The 26,592-nt window shown below is 35.7% G+C and overlaps 1 protein-coding gene across 1 annotated transcript in view; it reads right to left on the bottom strand.

Annotated features, from left to right (window-relative positions):
- Positions 1 to 23,537, bottom strand: part of CF2H8orf88 (chromosome F2 C8orf88 homolog) — a 30,746-nt gene extending 7,209 nt beyond the window's left edge. The window contains exons 1-3 of the mRNA XM_032591954.1: positions 23,457 to 23,537; positions 21,384 to 21,457; positions 12,071 to 12,146 (exon numbers count right to left, since the gene is read on the bottom strand). Of these exons, the coding sequence (XP_032447845.1) occupies positions 12,071 to 12,146; positions 21,384 to 21,457; positions 23,457 to 23,529 (223 nt within the window). The 5' untranslated portion in view covers positions 23,530 to 23,537. The remainder of the gene's footprint in view (positions 1 to 12,070; positions 12,147 to 21,383; positions 21,458 to 23,456) is intronic.
- Between the last annotated feature and the right edge of the window lie 3,055 nt (positions 23,538 to 26,592).

Genomic DNA, 26,592 nt, shown 5'->3' with positions numbered 1-26,592 from the left:
GGGGCACCTGGGTGGCTGGGTTGGTTAAGCGTCCGACTTCAGCTCAGATCATGTTCTTGCAGTCTGTGAGTTCAAGCCCCACATCAGGCTCTGTGCTGACAGCTCAGAACCTGGAGCCTGCTTCAGATTCTGTCTCCCTCTCTGTCTGCCTCTCTCTCTCTCTCTCTCAAAAATAAGCATAAAAAAATACTAATGGCATTTTTCACAGAAATGGAACAACAACAACAAAAATCCTAAAACGTGTATGGAACCAAAAAAAGACCATGAGCAGCCAAATCTATCTTGAGGAAGAACAAAGCTGGAGTTATCACACTCCAATTTCAAACTATACTACAAAGCTATAGCGATCAAAACATTATGGTACTGGCACAAAAGAAATATCAATGAAACAGAAGTGGGAGCCCAGAAATAAACCCTCATTTATATGGTCAATTAATCTATGATAATCTATACAAAAGAATGAAACTGGACCACTTTCTTATACAACACACAAAAATAAAATGGATTAAAGAGCTAAAAGTAAGACTTAAAACCATAAAACTCCTAAAATAAAATATAAGGCAGTAATCTCTTGGACCTCAGTCTTAGCAATATTTTTTTGGATCTGTCTCTTAGGAGAGAAAAAAGCAAAAATAATTGGGACTATATCAAATTAAAAAGCTTCTGAAAGGCAAAAGAAACAGTCAACAAAATGAAAAGTCAACCTACTGAATGGGAGAAGATATGTGCAAATGATACATTTGATAACGGTTAACATCTAAAATATATAAAGAACTCAACAACTCAACACCAAAAAATCCAATTAAAAAATGGGCAGAGAAGCTGAATAGACATTTTTCCCAAAAAAACAAGCATACAGATGACAGACCCATGAAAATATGCTCAACATTTAAATATCAGAGAAATGCAAATCAAAACCACAATTAGCTATCACTTCATACCAGTCAAAATTGCTAGTATCAAAAAGACAAGAAATAACAAACACTGACAAAGATGTGGAGAAAAGGGAACTCATGCACTGTTGGTGGAAATGTAAATTGGTATAGCCACTATGAAACACAGTATTGAAGTTTCCTCAAAAACTTAAAAATGGAAATAAAAAATCCAGCAATTCCACTTCTGAGTATTTACCCAAAGAAAACAAATACACTAATTCAAAAATATATATGTACCCCTATGTTCACTGCAGCGTTATTTACAATAACCAAAATATGGAAGCATCCTGTCTACTGATAATGTATAAAGAGATACATACACAATGGAATGTTAATCATAAAAAAGAATGAAATCTTGTCATTTGTGACAACATGAATGATCTTAGAGGGTATTAAGCAAAGTGAAATAAGTCAGATAGAGAAAGACAATACTGCACAACCTCACTTATATGTGGAATTAGAAAAAAAAAATCTGAGGTCACAGAGCAGATTGGTGGTTGCCAGAAACGGGGTGAAGAGTGGATAAAGTAGGGAAAGGGGGTCAAAAGGTATAAATTTCCAGTTATAAAATACATAAGTCATGCGGATGTAATGTGCAGCATGGTGACTATAGTTAACGATACTGTATTGCACATTTGAAAGTTGCAGAGAGTACAACGTAAAGTTCTCAACATGAGGAAATAAAAATTTGCAACTATGTATGGTGACAAATGTTAACTAGACTTATTGAGATGGTCATTTTCCAATATACAAATTTTGAATTTGTATTCCAATTGTACTCCAATAAAAAATGCAAAAAAATATAAACTTAAAGAGACTTGAAATCATACAGACTCTGATAAAGTTAAGAAATCTATAATAAGAAATCCAGAAAAACTTCAAATATCTTAGAATTAAACAACATACTTTAATTCACAAGTCAAAGATGAAATAAGGAAATTAAAAAATATTTTAAGGTGAATGGCAATATAACATGTCAAAATTTGTGCTAAACAAATTCAGCTAAAGCAGTGGTCCAAGAGAAATTTATAAATTCTTATAAGAAGACATCTACAACAAATGACCTAACAATCTACTTTAAAATGCTAGAAAATAAGAACAAAGTACAAGAAATTTCTTTCGTTTTTTTTTTTTTTAATTTTTTTTAACTTTTATTCAGTTTTGAGAGAGAGAGACAGAGCATGAGTGGGGGAGGAGCAGAGAGAAAGGGAGACACAGAATCTGAAGCAGGCTCCAGGCTCTAAGCTGTCAGCTCAGAGCCTGACGCGGGACTCGAACTGAAGAAAGGTGAGATCATGACCTGAGCCAAAGTTGGACGCTTACCCAAGACTGAGCCACCCAGGAGCCCCAGAAATTTCTTTCTTATACTTAAGAATTTCTTAAGGAGACATCACCAAAACAGAAAACAATATATGTAATTAAAATGCCAAAAGCTGGTTCTTTGAAAAAAGAGAAACAAATTTGACAAATATCAAGATAGATTAATTGATGCAGAAAAGAACAAAAAAAAACAAATGCCAAGGATCAAAAAGGGGTGGTTACCACAGATTGTACAGATGTTAAACAGGAAATAAGAGAATACAATGAACAACTTTAAGCCAACATTTGCCAACTTGAATAAAATGGGGGTATACTACAAGCTTTTGTTGGACATATTTTTTATTTCTCTTCGGTAGAGAACCAGTAGTAAAACTGCCAGGTTTGTAGTAATTTGGAAATCAGGACCTCTCAGAATTGCAAAAACTAAAAATCAGATGAACTGTTAATACCAAGTGTTGGCAAGGACTAAAAGCAACTAGAATTTGCAGCTATTGCTGGCGATAGTCACCTGAAACAAATTTGTCATGAAGTTAGGCACACATTTACCATATGACCCAGTAATCCCACTTCTACCCACGAGAAATGAAAACATGTCTACCCAAAAACTTTTACAAGAATGTTCATAGGAACATTGGTTATGCTTTCCAGGGGCACCTGGGTGGCTCAGTCAGTTAAGTTTATGATTCTTGGTGTTGGCTCAGGTCATGATCTCATGGTTTGTGGGTCTGAGCCCCATGTGGGACTCCACTCTGTCAGCACGGAACCTGTGTTGTCTCCCTCTCTCTCTGCCCTTCATTTTGAGTATACAATTGAATGACTTTTGGTATACTTACAGAGTTGGGAAACCATTGTCACAATCTATTTTTAGAATACTTATACTCTAACATATAATATTAGACACCTCACTCCCATTTGTAGTCACTCCCCATTCTCAATCCCATCCCATCTAAGCAATTACTTCCTTTCTATGGATTTGCCTTTTCTAGAAACTGTATATAAATGGAATCAATCATACAATGTCCAATATTTTGTGTCTGGCTTCTTCGCTTAGCATAACCTTTAGAAATTCATTCTATCTAGCCAAACTATCAAACATGTAATTAGTACATTTTCAAATACATAAATTCAAAGAATTTACCAAACTAATACCCTTTTTTTGAAGCTCCTAGAAAATGAACTTGAGCAAAATGAGGAGGTAAATCAAAAAAGAAGAAAACAAAGGGATCAGGAAACAGAAGAGAGTAATGTCAGCCAAAGGGACCAAGAAAGAAACCCTAGAAGTCTATTCTTCCACCAAAGCAACAAATAAACTGTCAAAAAACTTCCAGAACCAACTTTTTTCTGAATTCTGGAATCAAAAGCTTACAAAACCAGAGGGATGCTTAGTGAAGAAAAAACAGCTAAATTTGGTAAAGAGTTTTGTGGCATTTTAGCTTGCTCTCAAGCATCTCCCCTAATCCAGCTTGGCAGTGGCCTTGAAAACAGATGCTCTCTTTCCTGACACAGGCTCCCAGGACTGGAGAGAACAGTGCAAACCATATTCTCAGAGAACTGTGGTTGTTCATTTTTACCTGTCTGGTGACTCCCTAAAGAATCATCTCAAAGGATTTGCCTAGTTATATCTCAACTAAAAACTATCCCAGGGAGAAGACTGCTATCTGAATCCATTTGACAAAACATTTATAGGGAAATATATTAGCCAGTTCCACCTGGGACAAGGGATAACAATTAAAGCAAACAATAGGAAAACTCAGAAAGCTTGGGAAGAAAACTCGGGAAAAAGATGCTTTTGGGAATAAGGCCACAGAAAGACTCAAATGTTCCCAGGAATCTAGAAGACTACATGCATGCTAAAGGCTAGGTTCATGCTCAGAAAGGCTTGAGAAGGTCCTAAGATGTCACCTCTGGCTAACCTTCAGGTTCCTCGGAAACAAGTAAAGTCAAAGGAAGAGCTGTAAAATGCCAAACTGAGTACTGAAAGCAGACCCTAACACATATATAGAAGCAAACCATATGCAAAGATTTGGGAGAGGGTTTTTTTTTCCTTTTCTGTTTTTTTGGTTCTAGGTATTGAAGGAATTCTTTGCTCAATCATCAGCTGACCACGAAGATATCAGAACAGAGACGTGAGTGGCTACATGTGAAAAACACAGACTTTACAATGTCAGTTCAGAAAAGTCACCAAACAACAAAAATGACAAGCAGCAACAACAGACCTTAAAAAAGGGAGAAAATCTGATTTCCAGAGTTAACACATTATATTCAAAATACTCAGTTTTCAAGTACAATGCATGCTAAGAATTAAGAAAGTATGGCCCCCTATGTAGGAAAAGAAAAAAAAATAGAAACTTTCTCTGAGGATGCAGATATTGGACTTACTAGAGAAAGACTTTAAATAAACTACCTTAAACATGCTTGAAGAACTAAAGGAAATCTTGAGACAATGTCTTGCCAAGCAGAAAATATCAATAAAGAAATCAAAATCATAAAGAGGAACCAAACAAATTCTGAAGAAAAAAGTACAATAACCAAAGTGAAAAATTCATTAGAATGGTTCAACAGCAGATATGAGCAGGCAGAGAAAGAATCCGCAAATCTAAAGATAAGTCCATTGACATTACCCAGTGTGACGAGCATAAAGAAAAAAGAATGAAGAAAAATGAACAGAGCCTAAGAGATCTGTGTGACCACAGCTAGAATAGCAACAAATGCATAATGGGAGCCACAGGAAGAGAAAGAGCAAAAAGAATGTTTGAAAACATAATAAGAGAAAACTTCCCAAATCTGATGAAATACACACACTGACACAATCAAGAAGCTCAATGGACTACAAACTGAATATGCTCAAAGAGATTCACACCAAGATGCCATTACAAGTAAACTGTTATAAGACAATTTTGAGGTCAGTAAGAGTAGCAGTTTGTCACTTATAAGGGATTCTCAATTGGATAAAAACACTGATTTCTCATCAGAAATCACAGGGACCAGAAGGCAGCGGGAAGACAAAGTACTGAAAACAAAAAACTCTCAACCAAAAATATCTACAATCAGCAAAACTACCTTTAGAAATGAAAAAGAACCTAAGACAGTCATAGATAAGCAAAAACTGAGATTTCATTGTTTGTAAACTTGCCTTAGAAAAAATGCTAAAGGGAATCTTTTAAGCTGAAATAAAAAAGTACAAAGTAACTGGAACCCACATTGAGAAGTAAACACTAGTAAACCTAACTACATTGGTAAGTTAAAAACTAGTAGCAATGAATTTCTGGATGTAACTCCCCTTTATTTCTATGTGATTTGAAAGAGAAATAGATAAAAATTCAGAATTATATATCTAGGTTGATAGATTACACAACATGTAAAGATGGAATTTGTGACAATGACAATGTAAAGGTGGAATGAAACTATAGGAGCAAAATTTTTTTATAATATTGAAACTAAATGGATATTAATTCAAACTAGATTGTGTAAATTAAAGTTATTTCCCAGTGCAACCACTAGGAAAATAACCTCAAAATATACAGTAAGGGATGGGGTGTTTGCATGGCTCAGTCGGTTGAGCTTCTGACTCTTGATTTCACCTTAGGTCATGATCTCATGGTCATGGGTTCAAGCCCTGCACAGAGCTCCATGCTTACAGTGCAGAGCCTGACTAGGATTCTCTCTCCTCTCTCTTTGTCCCTCCCTCACTCAGGCATGTGTGTGTATATCTCTCTCTCTCAAAATAAATAAACTTAAAAAAATATATAGTAAGGGAAATGAAAAAAAAAAAAACGATACAGTAGAATCTATTAAACAATAAAGAGAATATTAACGGAGGAAATGAAAAACAAAAAGGATATAAAAGTTATAGAAATAGCAAAATGGGTGGAGTCAGTCCTTCCTTATTAGTAATTACAATTAATTGTCAGTAATAAACACTCCAATTAAAAGGTGTGGATTGGCAAAATGGATTAAAAATAGGACCCAATCATATGCTGTCTACACATACTCACTTTAGATTCAATTACAAAAATAAGCTGGAAGTGAATGAATGAAAAAGATATTTGATGCAGACAATAACCAAAAGATAGCTGGAATGGGTATATTAATAACAGATGAAAACAGACAAAAATTGTTATAATAGATAAATAGGTAACATCATATATACATATGTGTACATACATATGTCAATTCATTAAAGTGATAACAATTATATAGTACTTAACAACAGAAGAAAAAAACAGACCAAATTGGAGGAACACAGAGTTTAATAACAACAACTGGAGACTCCAAAACCCCACTCTCAATAAGGAACCGAAAACTAGACAGAAGATCAACAAGGAAATAAATGGCGGGCATGAACAACATTATAAGCCAACTAAACCTAACAAGCATATACAGAATACTTCACTCAAAAACACCAGAATATACATTCTTCTGAAGTACACATGAAACTTTCTCCAGGATGAACCACCTTAGGCTACAGAGTAAGTCTTAATTTAAAAAACAACGGTATCATACAAAATATCCTCTCCGACCATAATGCAATGAACCTAGAAATCAACAACAGAAGTAAAACTGGAAAATGCATAAATTCGTAGAAATTAGAAACATACTTTCAAACCAATGGATCAAAGAATACTGAGAAAATATAGAGACAAAAGAAAATAAAGACACAACTTTAAAAGATACAGCAAAAGCAGCGCTCAGAGCAAAAGTTATAACTACAAATACCTACTTTAAAAAAGAACAGCTCAAGTGGACCTTGGTGGCTCAGTCAGTTAAGCACTGAGTCTTGGTTTCGGCTCAGGTCACGATCTCACAGTTCGTGGGACTGAGCCCCGTGTCAGGTACTACCTATGCTATCAGCACAGAGCCTGCTTGGGATTCTCTCTCTCCCTCTCTGTCCCTCCCTGGCTTGCACTCTCTCAAAATACATAAACTTTAAAAATAAATAAATAAAAATTAAAAAGAACAACTCAAATACCTAACACCAAATATTAAGAACTTCTAGAAAAAGAGCAGACTAATAAAAAGCTAGCAGAATGAAATAATAAAGATTAAAGATAAATGAAATAGAGATAGAAAAGTAATAATCAATAAACCAAAAGTTGATTATTTGAAAAGATCAAAATGACAAAGGTCAACTAGAAAAAGGACTCAAATTACTAAATCGTGAATAACAAAGATTTTGTAACCTGCAACTTTGCTGAATCCATTTATTAGCTAATAATTTTTTACATTTACTATACTATGGATTTAGGATTTTGTACGTATAAGGTTGTATCACCTGTGAATAGAGATAACATTACTTTGTCCCTTCCAATTTGAATGTCTTTTATTTCTTTTTCTTAACTAACTGCTCTGGTTAGAACTTGCAGTATAATGTTGAATTTAAGTGGTGAAAGTGGGTATCCTTGCCTTGTTCTTGATCTTGGTGGGGGAAAACTTGCAGTTTTTCACTACTAATTATGATGTTAGCTATGGGTTTTTGATATACACCCTTTATTATGTTGGGGAAATTCCCTTTTACTTCTTGCTTGCTAAGAGTGTTTATTAAGAAAGGGCATTGGATTTTGTCAAATGCTTTTTCTGCATCAGCTGAGATGGTGATGTATTTTTTTTTTTTTGTCCCTGCATTCTGTTAATGTGGTCTATTACACAAATTGATTTTCACATGCTGAACTACTCTTGGATTCTTGGGATTAATCCCACATGGCCATGGTATATAATCTTTTTTCTTTGCTGCTGGATTTGGTTTGTTAGTATTTTGTGCCTATATTCTAAGGGATATTGATCTGTAGTTTTCTTTTCACATGATGTCTTTGTCTGGCTTTGGTATCAGAGTAATACTTGCCCCAAAGGATAGTTGAGAAGTGTTCCTTCCTCTTCAATTCTTGGAAGAATTTGAGAAAGTGGTATTAATTCTTCTTTAAATGTTTGATGGAATTCACCAGTGGAGCCATCAAGTCCTGGACTTTTCTTTGGTAGGATATTTTTTGTTACAAATTCAATCTCCTAACTTGCTAGATGTTTATTCAGATATTCTATACCATCTTAAGAAGTTGTGGTAATTTCTGTGTTTTAGTAATTTTTCTATTGCATCTAGGTTATCTGCTTTGCTGGCATACACTTAACTATTTATAGTATTTTCTTATCATCCTTTTTATTTTTTGCAAGCTGACAGTAATGTCCCTACACAAAATCAACTGTATTTTCTACCCTATCAATGAACAATCAAAAAAGGAAATTAAAGGGGCGCCTGGGTGGCTAAATTGGTTGGGTATCTGACTCTTGATTTTGGCTCAGGTCATGATCTCACGGTTCACGAGTTCAAGCCCCATATTGGGCTCTGCACTGTCAGTGTGGAGCCTACTTGGCATTCTCTCTGCCCTCTCTCTCATCTCTCTCTCTAAATAAACTTAAAAAAAAGGAAATTAAGAAAACAATTCCATTAGCTTGACAAAGAATAATTAGGAATAAATTAAACCAAAGAGGTACATGACTTGTACACTGAAAACTAAGATGCTGATAAAGACTAAAATAAGTGGAAATACACCCCATGTTCATGGACTGAAAAATTTAATATTGTTATAATCCCCCAAGTGATCTACAAATTCATTGTCATTGCTACCAAATTCCTTTTGAAAGAAGAGCCTTTTTTGCAGAAATGGAAAAGTTGATCTTAAAAATCACATGGAATTGCAAAAAAACCCAAATAACCAAAACAACCTTGAAAAAGAACAAAGTTGAAGACTCACACTTCCCAGCTGCAAAACTTGCTATAAAGCTATAGTAATCAAAACAGTGTGGTACTGGGACAGAATAGATATATAGATCAAGGAAACAGAACTAAAAGCCCAGGAATAAACACATACTCCTATGGTCAAATAATTTTCAACAAAGGTGCCAAGACAATTCACTGGAGAGAAAAATAGTCTAACAAACGGTGAGGAGGAAACTGGATAGCCAATGCAAAAAAAAAAAAAAAAAAAAAAGAAAATGAAGTTGGGCTTATACTTAACACCATATACAAAACCTAACTCAAAATGGATCATGACCTAAGTGTAAGAGTTAAAACTATAAAACTCATAAGGGTAAATCTCCATGATCTGAGATTTGGCAATGATTTCTAGATATGACATCAAAAGCATGAACAACAAAATAAAAAAGATAAATCAGACTTCATCAATTTTTTTTTTAATTTGTACATGTAAGAACACTAACAAGAGAATGAAAAGAAACTTCAGTATAGTAGAAAATATGTGCAAATTATATACATGATATGAATATATCTGGTAAGAGCCTAGTATCAGACATCTGATAAGGGTCTAATATATATGCATATATATATCTGATTTCTTATATACACATGTATGTGAGTGTGTATGGAGGGGGACAAGGGAAGTGAGCATGGGCAGGGGAGGGGGAAAGAAGGAAAGTAGCAGAAAGAAAACAGATGAGAGTCTAGTGTCCAGAACTTTTATAACTCAACAAGAACAAAATAATCCAACTGAAATATGGTCAAGGGATTTGGATAGACCTTTCTCCAAAGAAAATACACAAATGGCCAACAAGCACAGGAAAAAGACACTCAATACCCTTAGTCATTCGAGAAATGCAGACCAAAATCACAATGAGATACTTCACACCCACTGGAATTACTATAATTAAAAAAAGATGCTAACAAGGACGTCAGGAAATTGAAAACCTCACACATTGTTAGTGGGGATGTAAAATGGTGCAGCCACTGTGGAAAACAGTTTGACAGTTCCTCAAAAAGTTAAACATAGAATTACCATATGACCTGGCAAGTCTACTCCCAGGTATATATCCAAGAGAAATGAAAACGGGTGTTCAAATACTTGTACAAAAATATTTATAGCTATCCATCATAGCCAAAAACTTTACAACCCAAATGTCCATCAACTAAGAGATAAATAAAATGTGGCATATCCATACAACAGAATATCGTTCAGCCATAAACAGGAAGAATGAAGTACTGATACATGCTACATATGGATGAACCTTGAGAACCTTACGTTAAGTGAAAGAAACCAGACACTAAAGGTCATATATAAGATAATTCCATTACATGAGATACCCAGAATAAATATCTCCATTAAGACAAAAAGTAGATTGGGGTTTGTCAATGGCTAGGCAAAGGGGAGAATGGAAAATGACGACTTAAGGGATTTGAGGTTCCTTCTGGGATGATAAAGATGTTCTAGAACTAGACAGTGGTAACGGTTGTATAATACTGTACTAAAAGCTACCAAATTATACCTTTTAAAATGGCTTAAATTGTGAATTATACTTCAATTAAAAAAGAAGAAAGAAACCAAAGAATTGTAAAGGGGTGTCCCAAGATAATAGTAAAGTACATTCTAGGACAACAGTACTGAAGAGTAGTCTATACTGGAACAAGATAATGGAAGATTCTGAAGGAAAAGTTTCCTTGGGCGGGGGGGGTGGGGTGGGGGGTGGGGAGTAGAATACAAATTGATATATTTGTGCATAAGAAAAATATTACAGGTAAGTGTAAGAGCATTGTTGGAGAATTTAAGGGGAAAAGTTAACAAGAGTCACATAGGAAAACAATGCAAACATTAGCTCCAAGAAAAAACGATGGATTGTATGCAAGACATATGCACCTCTTGGCTAAACAACTGTATTTACATAGTCACATAAAATAAAGAGTGATAATGCTTTCACTAAAATTTGTGAAATGACTATATGGTGGGGAGGGGAGAAAGAAGGGTGAAGAAGTGAGGGAAGTGACATGGAAGACACTAAATTCTCATTTTCCACAATTGGCTGCCAATATAGAATATCAAAACAATTTTAAATTTGGAAACAATTTAAACATTTTATTTAGAAATATGGAGTTAAATACCAGAATAAAAAGGTAATAGAGTATTTTCATAACTTTTAAACAAAAAATTGACAAAAATTTAGACTAAATTAATAATTTTTATTTCATTAAATAAAAAGTGGCTGGTGGGGGAGACTATTGGTTATCCCCAAGAGCAGTTCTTCCCTTCTGCTTTAGTAACAGAATTAGCAGGCTACTCAGCTAAAGATTACATTTTCCAGTCTGTTTTGTACAGCACGAATAAGTACTGGCCAATGAGATACCAAGTGAAAGTGATACATGCTACTTTATGGGTCATTCTTTTAAGGAGAACTACCTCTCCCCTTCCTTCCTGATGGCTAGATAAGGAACAGGATGGCTGGATCCAAGGCATTCATCTTGGGCAATGAGACAGAAGCCATACATTAAAGATGGCAAAGCAATGAGACTGAGTCCAGTAGTATTTCATCAGAGCAGAATGAACACACCAGCTCAATTATGAGCTGATACGGAAGATACAGAAATAGGGGTGCCTGGGTGGCTCAGTCAGTTAAGTGTCCGACTTCAGCTCAAGTCATGATCTCATGGCTCTTGAGTTTGAGTCCCACATTGGGCTCTGTAAGGACAACTCAGAGCCTGGAGCCTGCTTCAGATTCTGTCTCTGTCTCTCTCTGCTCCTCCCCTGGTCACACTCTTTCTCTCTCTTTCAAATATAAATAAACATTAAAAATTTTTTAAAATAATAAAAAATACTTAAAAAAAGATACAGATATAAACTTCTATCTTGTATAAGCCTTGTTATTATGGTCTCTCCCCTAAAGCAGTCAAACCTAGAGCATGATTACTATAGCCAGAAATCAACCAAAAAAAAATATAATAAAACTTCCTGTGCACATGAGGTTTGCAGCTAAGCAAATATTAACTTACCATGAATACTAAGACTCCCTTATGAAATTTAAGAATTATGGTAAAAATTTACCTTTTTTAACTGGAGACTGATGTTGCTGTGGTTCATTATGACCTTGAGAAAAGGCTTGCATTCCATTCGTTTTACACTATTGAAAGAATAAGAAAATATACCTTTTAACTATGGCCTAAAAACTTTATATAACCTTTTTTTTTTTTTTTAGCAGCCAAAACTATTTTCCTAAACAATCAAAGTATTAGTCAAGACATTATTTCTGGCCATAAAGGATAAGCAACCTTCTAAGAACGCTTATTAAAGGCAAAAAATTCTTTCGAAATATATTCACAGATATCTTTAACTATTTGTCAGGATTTTTAACTAACTCCTCTTCTGATTCCATGCTCACCAAGAAGTACCCTGATTACAATTTAGCTTCCCATAAATCTCCCTAGTGCATATAATAGTGGAACCAATAAGAGAATGTCAGAGCACAAGACCGTAAATTTCTCATGATAAAATAATGGGTTTTATGATTTTATAAATCAGTTTCACAAACTTGGGTCAATATATATAATCTATCCTTAAGATAGATCATCTCTTGGGGCACCTGGGTGGATCAGTCAGTTGAGCAGCCGACTTTGGCTCGGGTCATAATCTCCCAGTTCGTGAGTTCGAGCCCTAATCAGTTTCACTGCTCTCAGCACAGAGCCCACTTTGGGTCCTCTGTCCCCCTCTGTCTCTGCCCCTTCCCAGCTCATGCTCTCTCTCTCTCTCTCTCTCTCTCTCTCTCTCTCTCTCTCTCTCTCTCAAAAATAAATAAACATTAAAAAAAATCATCTCTTTTGCTGACAAAAATCAGTTTGCAAACAGTAGGCCATACTCTGAACCATGGTAATTCATTAAGGTAGGTTTCTCTGGAAAAATCTATCCTAAAAAATGAACATCTCTGCTCTATCAGTCATTGTAGTAGCAAGTTATAGCCCATTCCTTAAATATTCGCAAATTCTACCAAGGTAACTCCATGAAGTCAGAAAGTTATCTAACCCTATGACAAAATGAAAAGTAATGAGATAATTCTACGGTACGAGTCACCAAAATAAGTTATCAGGAAAAAAAAATCAAATTTTAACAAAATTTTTATTTTTAAGTAGAGGTAGAAAATATATGAAAATGGCAAAGATTTTCATTCTCCAAGGTTTTTGTTCCTGTTAGATTTAATAAACTATAATATGAATGTTATGGTCCTTTTTAAAAATTAGTTTTTTAAATTTCAAAATTGCAGCAGAGGCACACTTCACTGACACTAAAATGCAAGCCTAAAATCAAACTTAAAAGTAAATTTTAATCTGAAAAAAAATTAAAAAACATTTTTAAAATAGTATCTAAGGGGCGCCTGGGTGGCACAGTCGGTTAAGCGTCCGACTTCAGCCAGGTCACGATCTCGTGGTCCGGGAGTTCGAGCCCCGCGTCAGGCTCTGGGCTGATGGCTCAGAGCCTGGAGCCTGTTTCCGATTCTGTGTCTCCCTCTCTCTCTGCCCCTCCCCCGTTCATGCTCTGTCTCTCTCAGTCCCCAAAATAAATAAATGTTAAAAAAAAAAAATAGTATCTAAAAGAATAAAATACTTACTAATAAATTTAACCAAGGTGGTAAAATAATTGTATGTGAAAAACTATAAGACACTGAAGAAATTAAAGATGACACAAATAAATGGACAGATATCCTGTGTTCATGGATTGAAAGAATATTGTTAAAAAGTTCTTACTACCTAAACTGATCTACAGATTCAGTACAATCCCTTTCAAAATTCCAGTAACAGTTTTTACAAAAATAGGAAAAGCAGTTCTAAAATTCATATGGAACCACAAAAGACCCTGAGTAGCCAAAGTAATCTTGAGTAGAAGAACAAAGCTAGAGGCATCACACTTCCACACTATATTACAAAGTTATAATAATCAAAACATTACAATGCTAACATAAAAAGACATAATAGGGCGCCTGGGTAGCTCAGTCAGTAAAGCATGCAACTCTTGATCTCGGGGTCATGAGTCCCTTGGTGTAGAGATTAAAAATCTTGAAAAGATTAGATATCCACATGCAAAAGAATGAAATTGGACTCTTACACTACACAAAAATGACCTCAAAATGGATCAAAAACAAATAGAAGATCTGAAACCATAAAACTCATAGGAGAAAACATATTGAAAAAGTTCCTTGACACTGGTCTTGGCAATGATTTTTTGGATATGACATCAAAAGCACAGGCAACAAAAGCAAAATTAAGTGGGACTACATCAAACTAAAAAGCTTCTGCACAGCAAAAGCAGCAATCAACAAAATGAAACAGCAACCAACAGAATGGGAGAAAATATTTGCCAACCATATTAGCAATAAGGGATTAATATCCAAAATATATAAAGATCTCATACAACACAACAGCAAAATAATAATAATAATAATAATAATCTGATTTAAAAATAGGCAAAAGACCTGAATAAACATTTTTCCAAAGAAAACACACAAATGGCCAAGAAGCACATGAAAAGATGCTTAACGCTGCTAAATCGTGAGGGTAATGCAAATCAAAACTAGACTGAGATACCACCTCACACCTGTTAGGAAGGCTATTATCAAAAAGACAAGAAGTGCTAGCAAGAATGGGGGTTGGGGGCGAAAAGGAATCCTTGTACAATGATGGTGGGAATGTAAACTGGTTCAGCGATTTTGGAAAACATTATGGAAGTTCCTCAAAAAATTAAATGTAAATCTGCCATAAGATCCATCATCCCAACTTCGGGGTATACATCCAAAGGAAATAAAATCGCAGTCTTGAAGACTATGCATTCCCATGTTCACTGCATCATTATTCACGATAGCATTATTCACAAGTCCATCAACAGACGAATGGGTAAGGAAAATGTGATAGAGATATACGAAAAATATATAAATAGGATATTATTCAGCCATAAAAAGAGAAGCAAATCGTGACATATGTGACAACATGGATGAACCTGGAGGACATTATACTAAGTGAAATAAGCCAGACACAGAAAGACAAATATTGCATGATCTCACTTATATGTGAAATTTCAAAAGTCAAATTCATAGTATTAGAGAATAGAATGGTGATTGCCAGGAGTGGAGGACAGAGAAAATGGGGAGATGCTGGTCAAAGAATACAAATTTTCAATTATAAGATAAGTAAGTTCTGGAGATCTAATATACAGCATGGTGGTTATAATTATTAATATTGTATTATATGCTTAAAATTTGCTAATTGTTCCCACCACACACACACACACACAAAAACTGGTAACTATGTCAGGTGACGAACGTGGTAATTAACTTGTTATAATAATATCAAGATGTATACATTCATTAAACAGGTTGTACACCTTTATAAAAAATCATGTTGTATAACCTAAATATATTCAATTTTTGTAAATCACACGTCAAGAAATCTGAAAAAAATGTACTTTATCATTTATGCATATATTAACAACTAAAAATACTGATTATTTCAAATATACTGATTATTTCAAATCTTTCATAGCATATAAGAACTTACATCTACTAAAATCTTATGTTAGTTTGTTATCTCAATTATCATATTACAATAAAGTCATGTATAATCTTACAAATTTTACAACCTTACATAATCAAATCAATAAAATTTGAGAATTCTATAATGAAGATACGCAGAAAGTGTCATGGAAGGAATGAGTAAGAGAATAAAACTTGACTTAAAAATGTCAGGAAAGGTTTTACATAGGCAGTGATGCTTAAACAACACTTGGAGGATTAGTAGTAGTTAGGCTGGCTTAACCAGTGAAAAGTGAATGTTTATGGAAGAAAAGATCCTTATGCTAGAAAATACACAGAGCGGTAAGATATGCCAACATGGTTAAGTTGTTAATTCTTCTCAAATTCATCTTTAGACTCAATCAAATTCCAACAGACTTTCTGTAGATACTGACAAGCTCACTTAAAACTTACATGGAAATGCAAAAGACCTAGAGAGCTGAGACAAATTTGAAAAAGAATACAGTTAGTGAATTTTCACTATCTGAAATGAAGGCTTATCATAAAGCTACAGCAGTCTATAAGTAAAATGTGATGTTGACAAAAAGACGGACATATGGGACACCCAGGTACAGTGTGTAACTATAGTTAACAATACTGTGTTGTATAACCGAAAGTTGCTAAAAGAATAAATCTTAAATGTTCTCAACAACAAAATAATTATGTAAAATTAAGGATGTGTTAACTAAATTGATTTTGGTAAACATTCTGCAACATATTGCATGTATCAAATCATCATCACACTGTACATGTTAAACTGACACAATGTTACATGTCAATTATACCTCCATAAAGTGGGGGGAAAAGACATATAAATCAATAAATAATAGGGAGTTTAGAAATAAACACACATATGATATACTAATTTTCAACACTCTTACAATTCACTGATAAAAAGACAAACAACGCAAATATTAAAAATACGCAAAATATTTGAACAGACACTTCACCAAAAAGGAAAAAAAGAAAAATACAAATGGCAAATAAGTTCATGATAAGATGCTCAATCTCATTAATCATTATGAAAATGCAAATTTAAAATATAATTAGAGGATGCAAAAATCCTCAACAAGATACTAGCCAACCGGATCCAACAATACATTAAAAGAATTATTCACCATGACCAAGTGGGATTTATACCTGGGATGCAGGGCTGATTCAACATCTGCAAAACAGTCAATATGATACATCACATCAATAAAAAGACAAAAACCACATGATCCTCTCAATAGATGCAGAGAAAGCATTTGACAAAATACAACATCCTTTCTTGATAAAAACCCTCAAGAAAGTAGGGATGGAAGGATCATACCTCAAAATGATAAAAAGCCATATATATGAAAGACCCACCACTAATATCATCCTCAATGGGGAAAAACAGAGCTTTTCCCCTAAGGTCAGGGATGTCCACTCTCGCCACTGTTATTCAACATAGCTATTGGAAGTCCTAGCCTCAGCAATCAGACAACACAAAGGAATAAAACGCATCCAAATTGGCAAGGAGGAAGTCAAACTTTCACTCTTTGCAGATGACATCATACTCTATATGGAAAACCCAAAAGATTCCACCAAAACACTGCTAGAACTGATCCATGAATTCAGCAAAGTTTCAGGATATAAAATCAATGCACAGAAATCAGTTGCATTTCTATACACCAATAATGAAGCAAAGAAAGAGAAATCAAGGAACCAATCCCATTTACAACTGCACCAAAAAACCATAAAATACCTAGGAATGGTGAAAAAGCTACACACTGAAAACTATAGAAAGCTTATGAAAGAAATTGAAGGAGACACAAAAAATAGAAAAATATTCCATGTTCCTGGATTGGAAGAACAAATATTTTTATAATGTCGATACTACCCAAAGCAATTTATACATTCAATGGAATCCCTGTCAAAGTGACACCAGCATTCTTCACAGAGCTAGAACAAACAATCCTAAAGTTTGTATGGAAGCAGAAAAGATCCCAAAGAGCCAAAGCAATCTTGAAAAAGAAAACCAAAGCTGGAGGCATCACAATCCCGGACTTCAAGATGTATTACAAAGCTCTAATTATCAAGACAGTATGGTGCTGGCACAAAAACAGATACTTAGATCAACAGAACAGAATAGAGGACCCAGAAATGGACACACAAACATATGGCCAACTAATCTTTGACAAGAGCAGGAAAGAATATCGAAAGGAATAAAACAGTCTCTTCAGCAAATGGTGTTAGGAAAACTGGACAGCGACATGCAGAAAAATGAACCTGGACACTTTTTTTACACCACAAAAATAAATTCAAAATGGATGAAAGACCTAAACAGGAAGCCATCAAAATCCTATAGGAGAAAGCAGGCAAAAACCTCTTTGACCTTGGCCGCAGCAACTTCTTACTCAACACGTCTACAGAGGCAAGGGAAACAAAAGCAAAAATGCACTATTGGGACCTCATCAAGATAAAAAGCTTCTGCACAGCAAAGGAAACCATCAGCAAAAATAAAAGGCAACTAACTGAATGGGAAAAGATATTTGCAAATGACATATCAGATAAAGGATTAGTATCCAGAATCTATAAAGAACTTATGAAACTCAACACCGAAAAAATAATCCAGTGAAGAAATGGGCAAAAGACATGAATAGACACTTTTCCAAAGAAGACATCCAGATGGCCAACCGACACATGAAAAGATGCTCAACATCACTCATCATCAGGGAAATACGAATTAAAACCACAATGAGATACCACCTCATACCAGTCAGAATGGCTAAAATTAATAAGTCAGGGAACAACAGATGTTGGCGAGGATGTGGAGAAAGAAGATCTCCTTTGCACTGCTGGTGGAATGCAAACTGGTATAGCCACTATGGAAAACTTCAAGAGGTTCCTCAAAAATGTTAAAAATACCCCATGACCCAGCAATTGCACTACTAAGTATATATCCAAGGGATACAAGTGTACTGTTTTGAAGGGGCACATACACCCCACTGTTTATAGCAGTGCTATTGACCATAGCCAAATTATGGAAAGAGCCCAAATGTCCATCGACAGATGAATGGATAAAGAAGATGTGGAATGGGGGCGCCTGGGTGTCTCAGTCGGTTGAGCATCCAACTTCAGCTCAGGTCGTGATCTCACTGTTCGTGAGTTCAAGCCCCGTGTTGGGCTCTGTGCTGATGGCTCAGAGCCTCGAGCCTGCTTCGGATTCTGTGTCTCCCTCTCTCTCTGACCCTCCCCTACTCACACTCTGTCTCTGTCTCTCTCTCTCTCAAGAATAAACATTAAAAAAAAAGAAGATGTGGTGTGTATACATACACACACACACACACACACACACACACACACACACACACAATGGAGTATTACTCAGCAATCAAAAGAATGAAATCTTGCCATTTACCACAACGTGGATGGAACTAGAGGGTATTATGCTAAGGGAAATAAGTCGGTCAGAGAAAGACAAATATCATATGACTTCATTCATATGTGGACTTTAAGATACAGAACAGATAAACAGAAGGGAAGCGAAGCAAAAATAATATAAAAACAGGGAGGGGGACAAAACATGAGACTCTTAAATATGGAGAACAAACAGAGGATTGCTGGAGGGGCTGTGGGTGGGGGGATGGGCTAAATGGCTGAGGGGCACTAAAGAAGACACTTGCTGGGATGAGCACTGGGTGTTATACATAGGGAATGAATCACCGGAATCTACTCATGAAATCACTATTGCACTATATGCTAACTTGGATGTAAATTATAAATAAATAAATAAATAAATAAATAAATAAATAAAATATAATTAGATACTAACACTCACATCCTAAAATGGCTAAAAAGTGGTAGGCTCTGAAGCAACTGTAACCGGCACGTACTACTGGTGGGAATGTAAGTACAACCACTTCAGAAAACATACCACCCGTTTCTTATAAAGATTACCTGCTAACATACTACTACTACTTCAGTTTTATAACGCAGAGAACCTCTCAAACATGTATAAAATATATGGAGGGATGTTCGCTGTAGCATTTACTATAATATAGAAACAAGTGCCAAGCCCATCAAGAGAAAATGAACAACAAAATAAATGTAGTTATTTGTATATAAAAAGAGATTTTTTATGTCAGCACATATAGAACTGCTTTATTCATTTTACAAGTTGCCTAATATTCTATTTATTATGAATATACTTATTCTTATGCATGCATTATCTATTTCTAGAAGTATCTACGTAAGAAACTGGTAGAATGGTTACTTCTGATCAGAGGAAATCAGTGACTACGGGATAGAGATTGCAGGGAAATTTTCCATTCATGCCATTTTGCATGTTTTCAATTTTGATTATTATTCAAAAAGTTAGATAGTTTAAAACATAAACCTAAATGAGAAAAGAATGGCAAAAACACATGTGGGTACAGTACTATTTATATAAAATTACAAAACAGTTAAAACAATTCTATTTGTTGTAGCAAAAGTATGAACACATTCATGAAAACAGTAACAAATCGAGAACATTTGGAAGAAGGTGAGAAGGAAGGTGAGAAGACAATGGGATGGTGGAGGGGACACGGTCCACAGACACAGCCGGGAGAACTGCTGCACAAATGGAGAGAGCAGTTACTACATGCCAGACACAGTGCTCAGAACTTTGGGAGCCTCAGCTCACTGCTGCCTCCTCCTTACACCAACCTAGGAGCCCCATTTTCAGGTGAGGAAACTGAGGCTCCGACAAGTGAAAGAAATCACTCACGCCAGGTCACGGGGCTGGGAAGTGACAGGGCCGGGACTCAAGCTCATCTTCCTCTCGGAACCCTGGCATGTGGCTGTGTCTCTCTCAGGCCAGCTACCCCCTCTCTGGACCCATCTCCAGGACAAGTCCCAAGGCACACCCTTAATGCAATGCTTGGGGATGGCAGAAAATAAGATTCCATTGCACAATGAGAACTATTCTCACATACCTACACGTGGAGTGAGAAGAGGAGGGTGTGAAGAAAATGAAACGGTGGGATTCTATCCTAAAGCCAAGACTACACTGTATGTTAACTAACTTGAGAATAAATAAGATAAGATAAAATTAAAAAAAGAAAATGAGATAGTGGAGGGATATAGAGGGTTTTGAACATTATCTTCGTTAGGTTTTTTCTTTAACATTTTCTTTTCTTTTTTTTTTTTTTTTTCAGCGTTTATTTATTTTTGGGACAGAGAGAGACAGAGCATGAACGGGGGAGGGGCAGAGAGAGAGGGAGACACAGAATCGGAAACAGGCTCCAGGCTCTGAGCCATCAGCCCAGAGCCTGACGCGGGGCCCGAACCCACGGACCGTGAGATCGTGACCTGGCTGAAGTCGGACGCTTAACCGACTGCGCCACCCAGGCGCCCCTCTTTAACATTTTCTAAAACAAACAAATATAGCAAAATGTTTAGGCTTGAAAATGGTGGGCAACAGGTATAATTTTCTTTAATATAATTCCAAAAAGTATATAAAGCATGGGGCACCCGGGTAGTTCAGTCTGTTAAACATGAAACTCTTGATTTTAGCTCAGGTCATGATCTCACGATTTGTGAGTTCGAGTCCCACATCAGGCTCCACACTGGCAGTGCAGAGCCTGCTTGGGACTCTCCCTCTCTCTCTGCCCCTCCCCACCCCTCTCTCTCAAAATAAATATATAAACTTAAAAAATAATTTCAAAAATTCCAAAAAAAAAACCAAAAAAACACTATATAAAGCACCCAGCACAGTGCCCCGCATAAAATACCCATCTAACAAATGTTACCTTCCAGTCTGCAATGCTTCATTTTATTATAATTTCTAGGACTTACTCTGCTAACTCCGCTTTGTAAGCACTGAGTTTTGCACGGATATTCGTTTTGAAAGTTGAAAGGGAATACTGCTCCTATTAGGACAGAAAAAAAGAAAACTACATTAAATACCCATTAACACAACCTAAAAACCTTAAGTACCCAAAATATTCTAGGCACTGTTTTGAAATATTTTCTGATGGTTCCTCTACTCAACAAACATTCATTCAACACTATAAAACACTGTGAAATGTCACCCACTATGTTAGGGAATGGGTATGTAAGTGTGAAAAGAGTTCAGAGATAAAAGAGCTCATGGTCTGTTTTGAGAAACAAGCTCATAAACAATTACTATGATAAAAACAAGTTATCTGAGAGGTACAGAGAAGATACTAGGGCTTTGTGATATAGAAGAAAGCTTCGCAAAAGGAAGTAATTCTATCTGGATCTTAAAAACAATTTTGGGGGGATGTGAGCTAGTTAAGGAGTACAGAAGAAGTATATTGAAAAAGGCCAAAATTAATTTCTGATTTATTAAGCTTTCCCACCCAATAAACCCACTCCTTTCTGGATCTTACGAGGATATAATTAAATGAGAGATGAGCCCACTACCTTTTGCCCCTACAAGGGCCTTGGAGGGAAAGGATGAACAAAAAACTGCATCTGTACAGACGAGGGAGTAAGAGGTGCTGTGAAAAGGCTGGTCACAGAAGGAGCTGCTGCCAATGGCTTTATACCCTTCCCTTTACAAGAAAATCTGAGACTTGATCCTAAACAACTGCTTCTTCAGCACACCAGAAGATGCCGCCTCAGGGCACCTGGGTGGCTGAGTGGGTTAAGCGTCCAACTCTCGATTTCGGCTCAGGTCATGATCTCATGGTTCATGAGATCAAGCCCGGTGCCAGGCTCTGTGCTGACAGCATGCAGCCTACTTGGGATTCTGTCTCCCTCTCTCTCTGCCCCTCCCGTGCTCATGCTCTCTTTCAAAAATAAATAAATAAACATTTAAAAGAAAGAGAGAGAGAGAGGGCATGGCATCAACACTGCCAAAGCTATGGTCCAGAAGATTCCTTAATTTCATTTGTCTGTCTTAAGTCACACAGCCATCTTCAGAAGAAACATGACCAAAGTAGAGACCATCTTCCTTGTAAGAACCAAGGATGGGAGAATAAACAGAAGATTGAGGAACTGGTGCCATTTCTATCTTTTCTCCTTCATCTTTGCACCCAACAAAAGAGCTATTTTTTTTTTCCTTTTTCTAAATAGCAAGTTACTCAGTTGAACACATGGACCAAAGAGTATTTTAATAGGGTGGACCAAAGAGTATTTTGATAGGATGGTGAGAAATAGATTTGTATATTAATATTTAATTTAATTTAATTAATTTAATAATTAATTGATTTAAAATGCATACATGTATGTGTATACACACACACACCCCTAAGTTAGAATATAGAAGCCATTCTTTCAACAATGAAAAACTAAAAGGTTAATATTCCAATTAAGGAAAGTATTTTAAGAATTTGCCCCAAATCCTAGTTTTGTGAGCAAAAGAGAAATTTTTAATTTTAGAAATTCTTGTTTAGATTGTCCGAAAAATAATACTGTATGTTCCAACTCAAGTATAGCCCTAACCTGTAACTGTTGTTTTGCCTGTATTCAGTAATTAATTCATCCATTCATTCATTTATATGCAGTTAGGAATTTTTTTTTTAAAGGCCAATTCTCTCTCCCTCATGATTGCTTTGCTCTACAGTGACCATAATCACTGGGCACAATTTGGGTTGAGAATATCATTTTAAGCAGAAGCCAGTTAACCATGAAAACGAGACATGAAAATAAATACATACAGTTTTTCTCAGGCAAGACCTATTCTTCTTCCTACCTTTGCTGGTCTGGTAGCCTATGCAGTGGGAGACTAGTAAGACTCTTTTTCTTTGGTAATACTTTTAAACTCCTCAAACAAAGGAGACCATTAGTTTTCATTATTCTCTATCCACCATAAACAATCACTTTATATATGAGTTCGCCTTTCAAATACTACTTAGCCATTATCCAATTCATCTCTAAAGATGTATACCCGAGATTACTTACCAGGGGGAGAAGTCAGATGACGAACAGGTCTTGCTGGTTGAAGCGGTTTACCAATCAATTTTTTGGTTTCCATTATCACAAAGACCTTGAAGTTCCATACTTGAAGAGGGAAAAAGACATCTGATCTTTTTGACAAGATAATCAAAATGCTTTAACAAATTTTATATGCAAATATACATATGTGTGTGTGTGTGTGTGTGTGTGTGTATAAAACCACAACACTCATTTGAAGATACCTACACCTTATAAGTTAAGGAGTTAAGGTGGAAAAAATCACAAGCCCTTAAAATAATATGTGACAATCTTTATAGCATCTGTCACGATGGAACATTCCCTCTTTTAAAACATTTTACTCCTTTAACTTGCCTGGCTTTTCTTTTGGTTTCCTATACCTTTGACTACCTCTTCTAACTTCCTTAGCTTATTCCTCTTCCTTTCTCCAATGAAATTCAGGAATTCTTCCAAATTTGGCTTCGATCCTCTTCGTTGACCTGATCTACTCTCCTCATGATTTCAACTACCTATCTACGTGATAGACATGCCCTAATTTATACATATAGCACCTACCTCTCTTTTAAATCCCAGTTCTATTTTTCTAAAGATATTTCCATTTATATCTTATCACAGACACCTCAAATTCAACATATCCAAAATCAAATTCATTACTTTGACTCCAAAGATGCTCGTCCTCCTGTAGTCCTTAAAGTCTTCACCAACTCCCTCAGACCAACTTTGGCTAAATAAGATCTAAAATAAAAGTCTCCACACCATTAGTCTCTTAATTCCTGTCCATTCTGCTTCCAAACTATTTCTCAAACCTATTTTCTTCATTCTCGCCACTACTCTTTTGGTTCCACGGTAACTCTGAATTCATCTCCCTGATCACTCAGTGGGATTTAAAAACTCCCTTGTCTCCCTATGTTCCTGGGACACAGAGATTATGCCCACATCATGGCATTAAGAACATTGTACTCTACATAATGGCTGTTTGTCTTCCATACTTGGCAAAAGTGAGGAGCAGATTCTGTAACTGAGGAACAATATTTTCATTCACCCCCTTTCCCTGGCAACTAACAGCACCTGGACTGGATCCAAAGTAGGTGCTGAACAAATGGGTAAATATAACCTCTTTCTCTCCAAACTATGATCCCTTTACATACACACACCTGCTTAGAAAACGTCAGTTCCTCATCACCTCCTGGATTATTCATAACAGAAAGAGAGGCCAACATCCATGTGTCATGCAGAGTAAACTATTTACCTAAGTTACGTTATTTAAGATTCAGAACAACTCTATCAATTAGGCACAATGAAGAGTGAAATCTCAGGTCTCAGGTGAGCCTACCTGTTGTTAATATTATGGCTCCAGCACCTAGTTATATAACTACGGAAAACAATAGCCTCTACCTCCTAGGTTTGATGTGAAAACTAAATTATATGTATAAAGTATTAGCACAATGTCTGGCACACAGTAATAGCTCAATAAATGTTAGCCTCATTATTTTTTAATAATACTAATTTTACAGATAAAGCTTAGAGAAATTAGGTATCTTGCCCAAGATCCTGAGTCTAGGAAGTGATAGCATGCCATTTTCACGCTTCTGGCCAAAAAGAATCAAGAATCTCCCCAACCATTTTCCACCCCATACCCAGGCAGAACTGAACAGGTTCGTACCCTTATGTGCTCACAAAACATCCCTGTATCTACCCTCTTCCAATGTGGTATTTACTGCACTAGTCGCAATTACCTTTTACCTGACCGTTAAATTACAGTTCTATCACACAGGTCTATCACCAGTGTCTAGTACAGTGTCTAGAACACTGTGGGTGTTTAATAGATTGTTGAATTCACAAATGTTATTTGGTTTTACCCTATACTTCTACATTCTGGAGTTCCTTCACTCTCCCTGCTGTTCTTCTCCCAAAGTGCTTTCGTTTTTCAAGACCAAGGTCAAGTTACTTGCTTGGAAAATATTCTCATGTCTCAACAATAACGTTAAATAAAATAGTTCACATGAAGCTTTCTAGTTCCTAACAAATAGTTGACAGTAAAATAACAATAATTTATTTTTCCTCTTGCACTGACCCCTACTGTATTTTATTAACTATTCTAAAATGTACCACAGTAAATCTATTTCATGTGTTTGATTAGACCGAGTTAGCTGACACCGAAAAAACTATATCTTACTTATCTTCGTATCATAGTACCTGCAACATAATTGGTTTTACTAAATAAATCTATAAATTTAAATACCTTCTAAATATAACTAAAACTTTCTGATGCCTGAATAGAATATAGCTTTTCAAATTATGATGCCTATTAAGACAAAACTAAAAATAAAATTCCACCTGACTTTATATCTGCTTATCCAAAGACAAATGTAACCATATGATTTTAAGCAGATCATTACCTAAATGACTGTCTCCCTAAGTATATAATAGGGTTAATAACTCCCTGTTAGCTCCAAAAACATACTTTTACCTATTTATAAATGCCTCGGGACATTTTATGCTAAGCAAAGTAAGTCAATCAGAGAAAGACAAATATATGATTTCACTTATATGTGGAATTTAAGAAACAAAACTGATGAACAAAGGGGAAGGGAAGCAAAAAACAGGGAGACAAACCATAAGAGATTCTTAAATACAGATTAAAAGCTGAGGGTTGCTGGAGAGGTGTTCGGTGGGGGGAATGGGCTGAATGGGGGATGGGCATTAAGGAGGCACTTGTTGGGATGAACACTGGGTGTCATATGTAAGTGATGAATCACTAAATTGTATTCCTGAAATCATTATTACACTGTATGTTAACTAAGTTGGATTTCAATTAAACAATAAGTAAAAAAAAATGGCTCTAGACATAACTCAAATGTTAAAATCATAAATTTATAAACAACTTCTCAAAGTTAGCACTGATAACTAAGTGCAAAAACAGTTACTTTTTTCCTGAAGTTTGGAGAGCCAGCTAGTATTCCTCATTAATACCTATGGAGCTTTTGCGATGTGTCTCTTAACTGGTATTTCAACATGGCTATTAGCAACCTTCTAAACAAAACTCATGCCGTCCGTACTTTCTGGCAATACAACTTTGATATAATAAGAAACAAGAAAAATCTTATAAGCATATGTAGCAAAA

This window comes from Lynx canadensis, chromosome F2 (assembly GCF_007474595.2).
Source record: "Lynx canadensis isolate LIC74 chromosome F2, mLynCan4.pri.v2, whole genome shotgun sequence".
Taxonomy (NCBI): domain Eukaryota; kingdom Metazoa; phylum Chordata; class Mammalia; order Carnivora; family Felidae; genus Lynx; species Lynx canadensis.
This window is presented reverse-complemented; position numbering and strand designations above follow the sequence as displayed.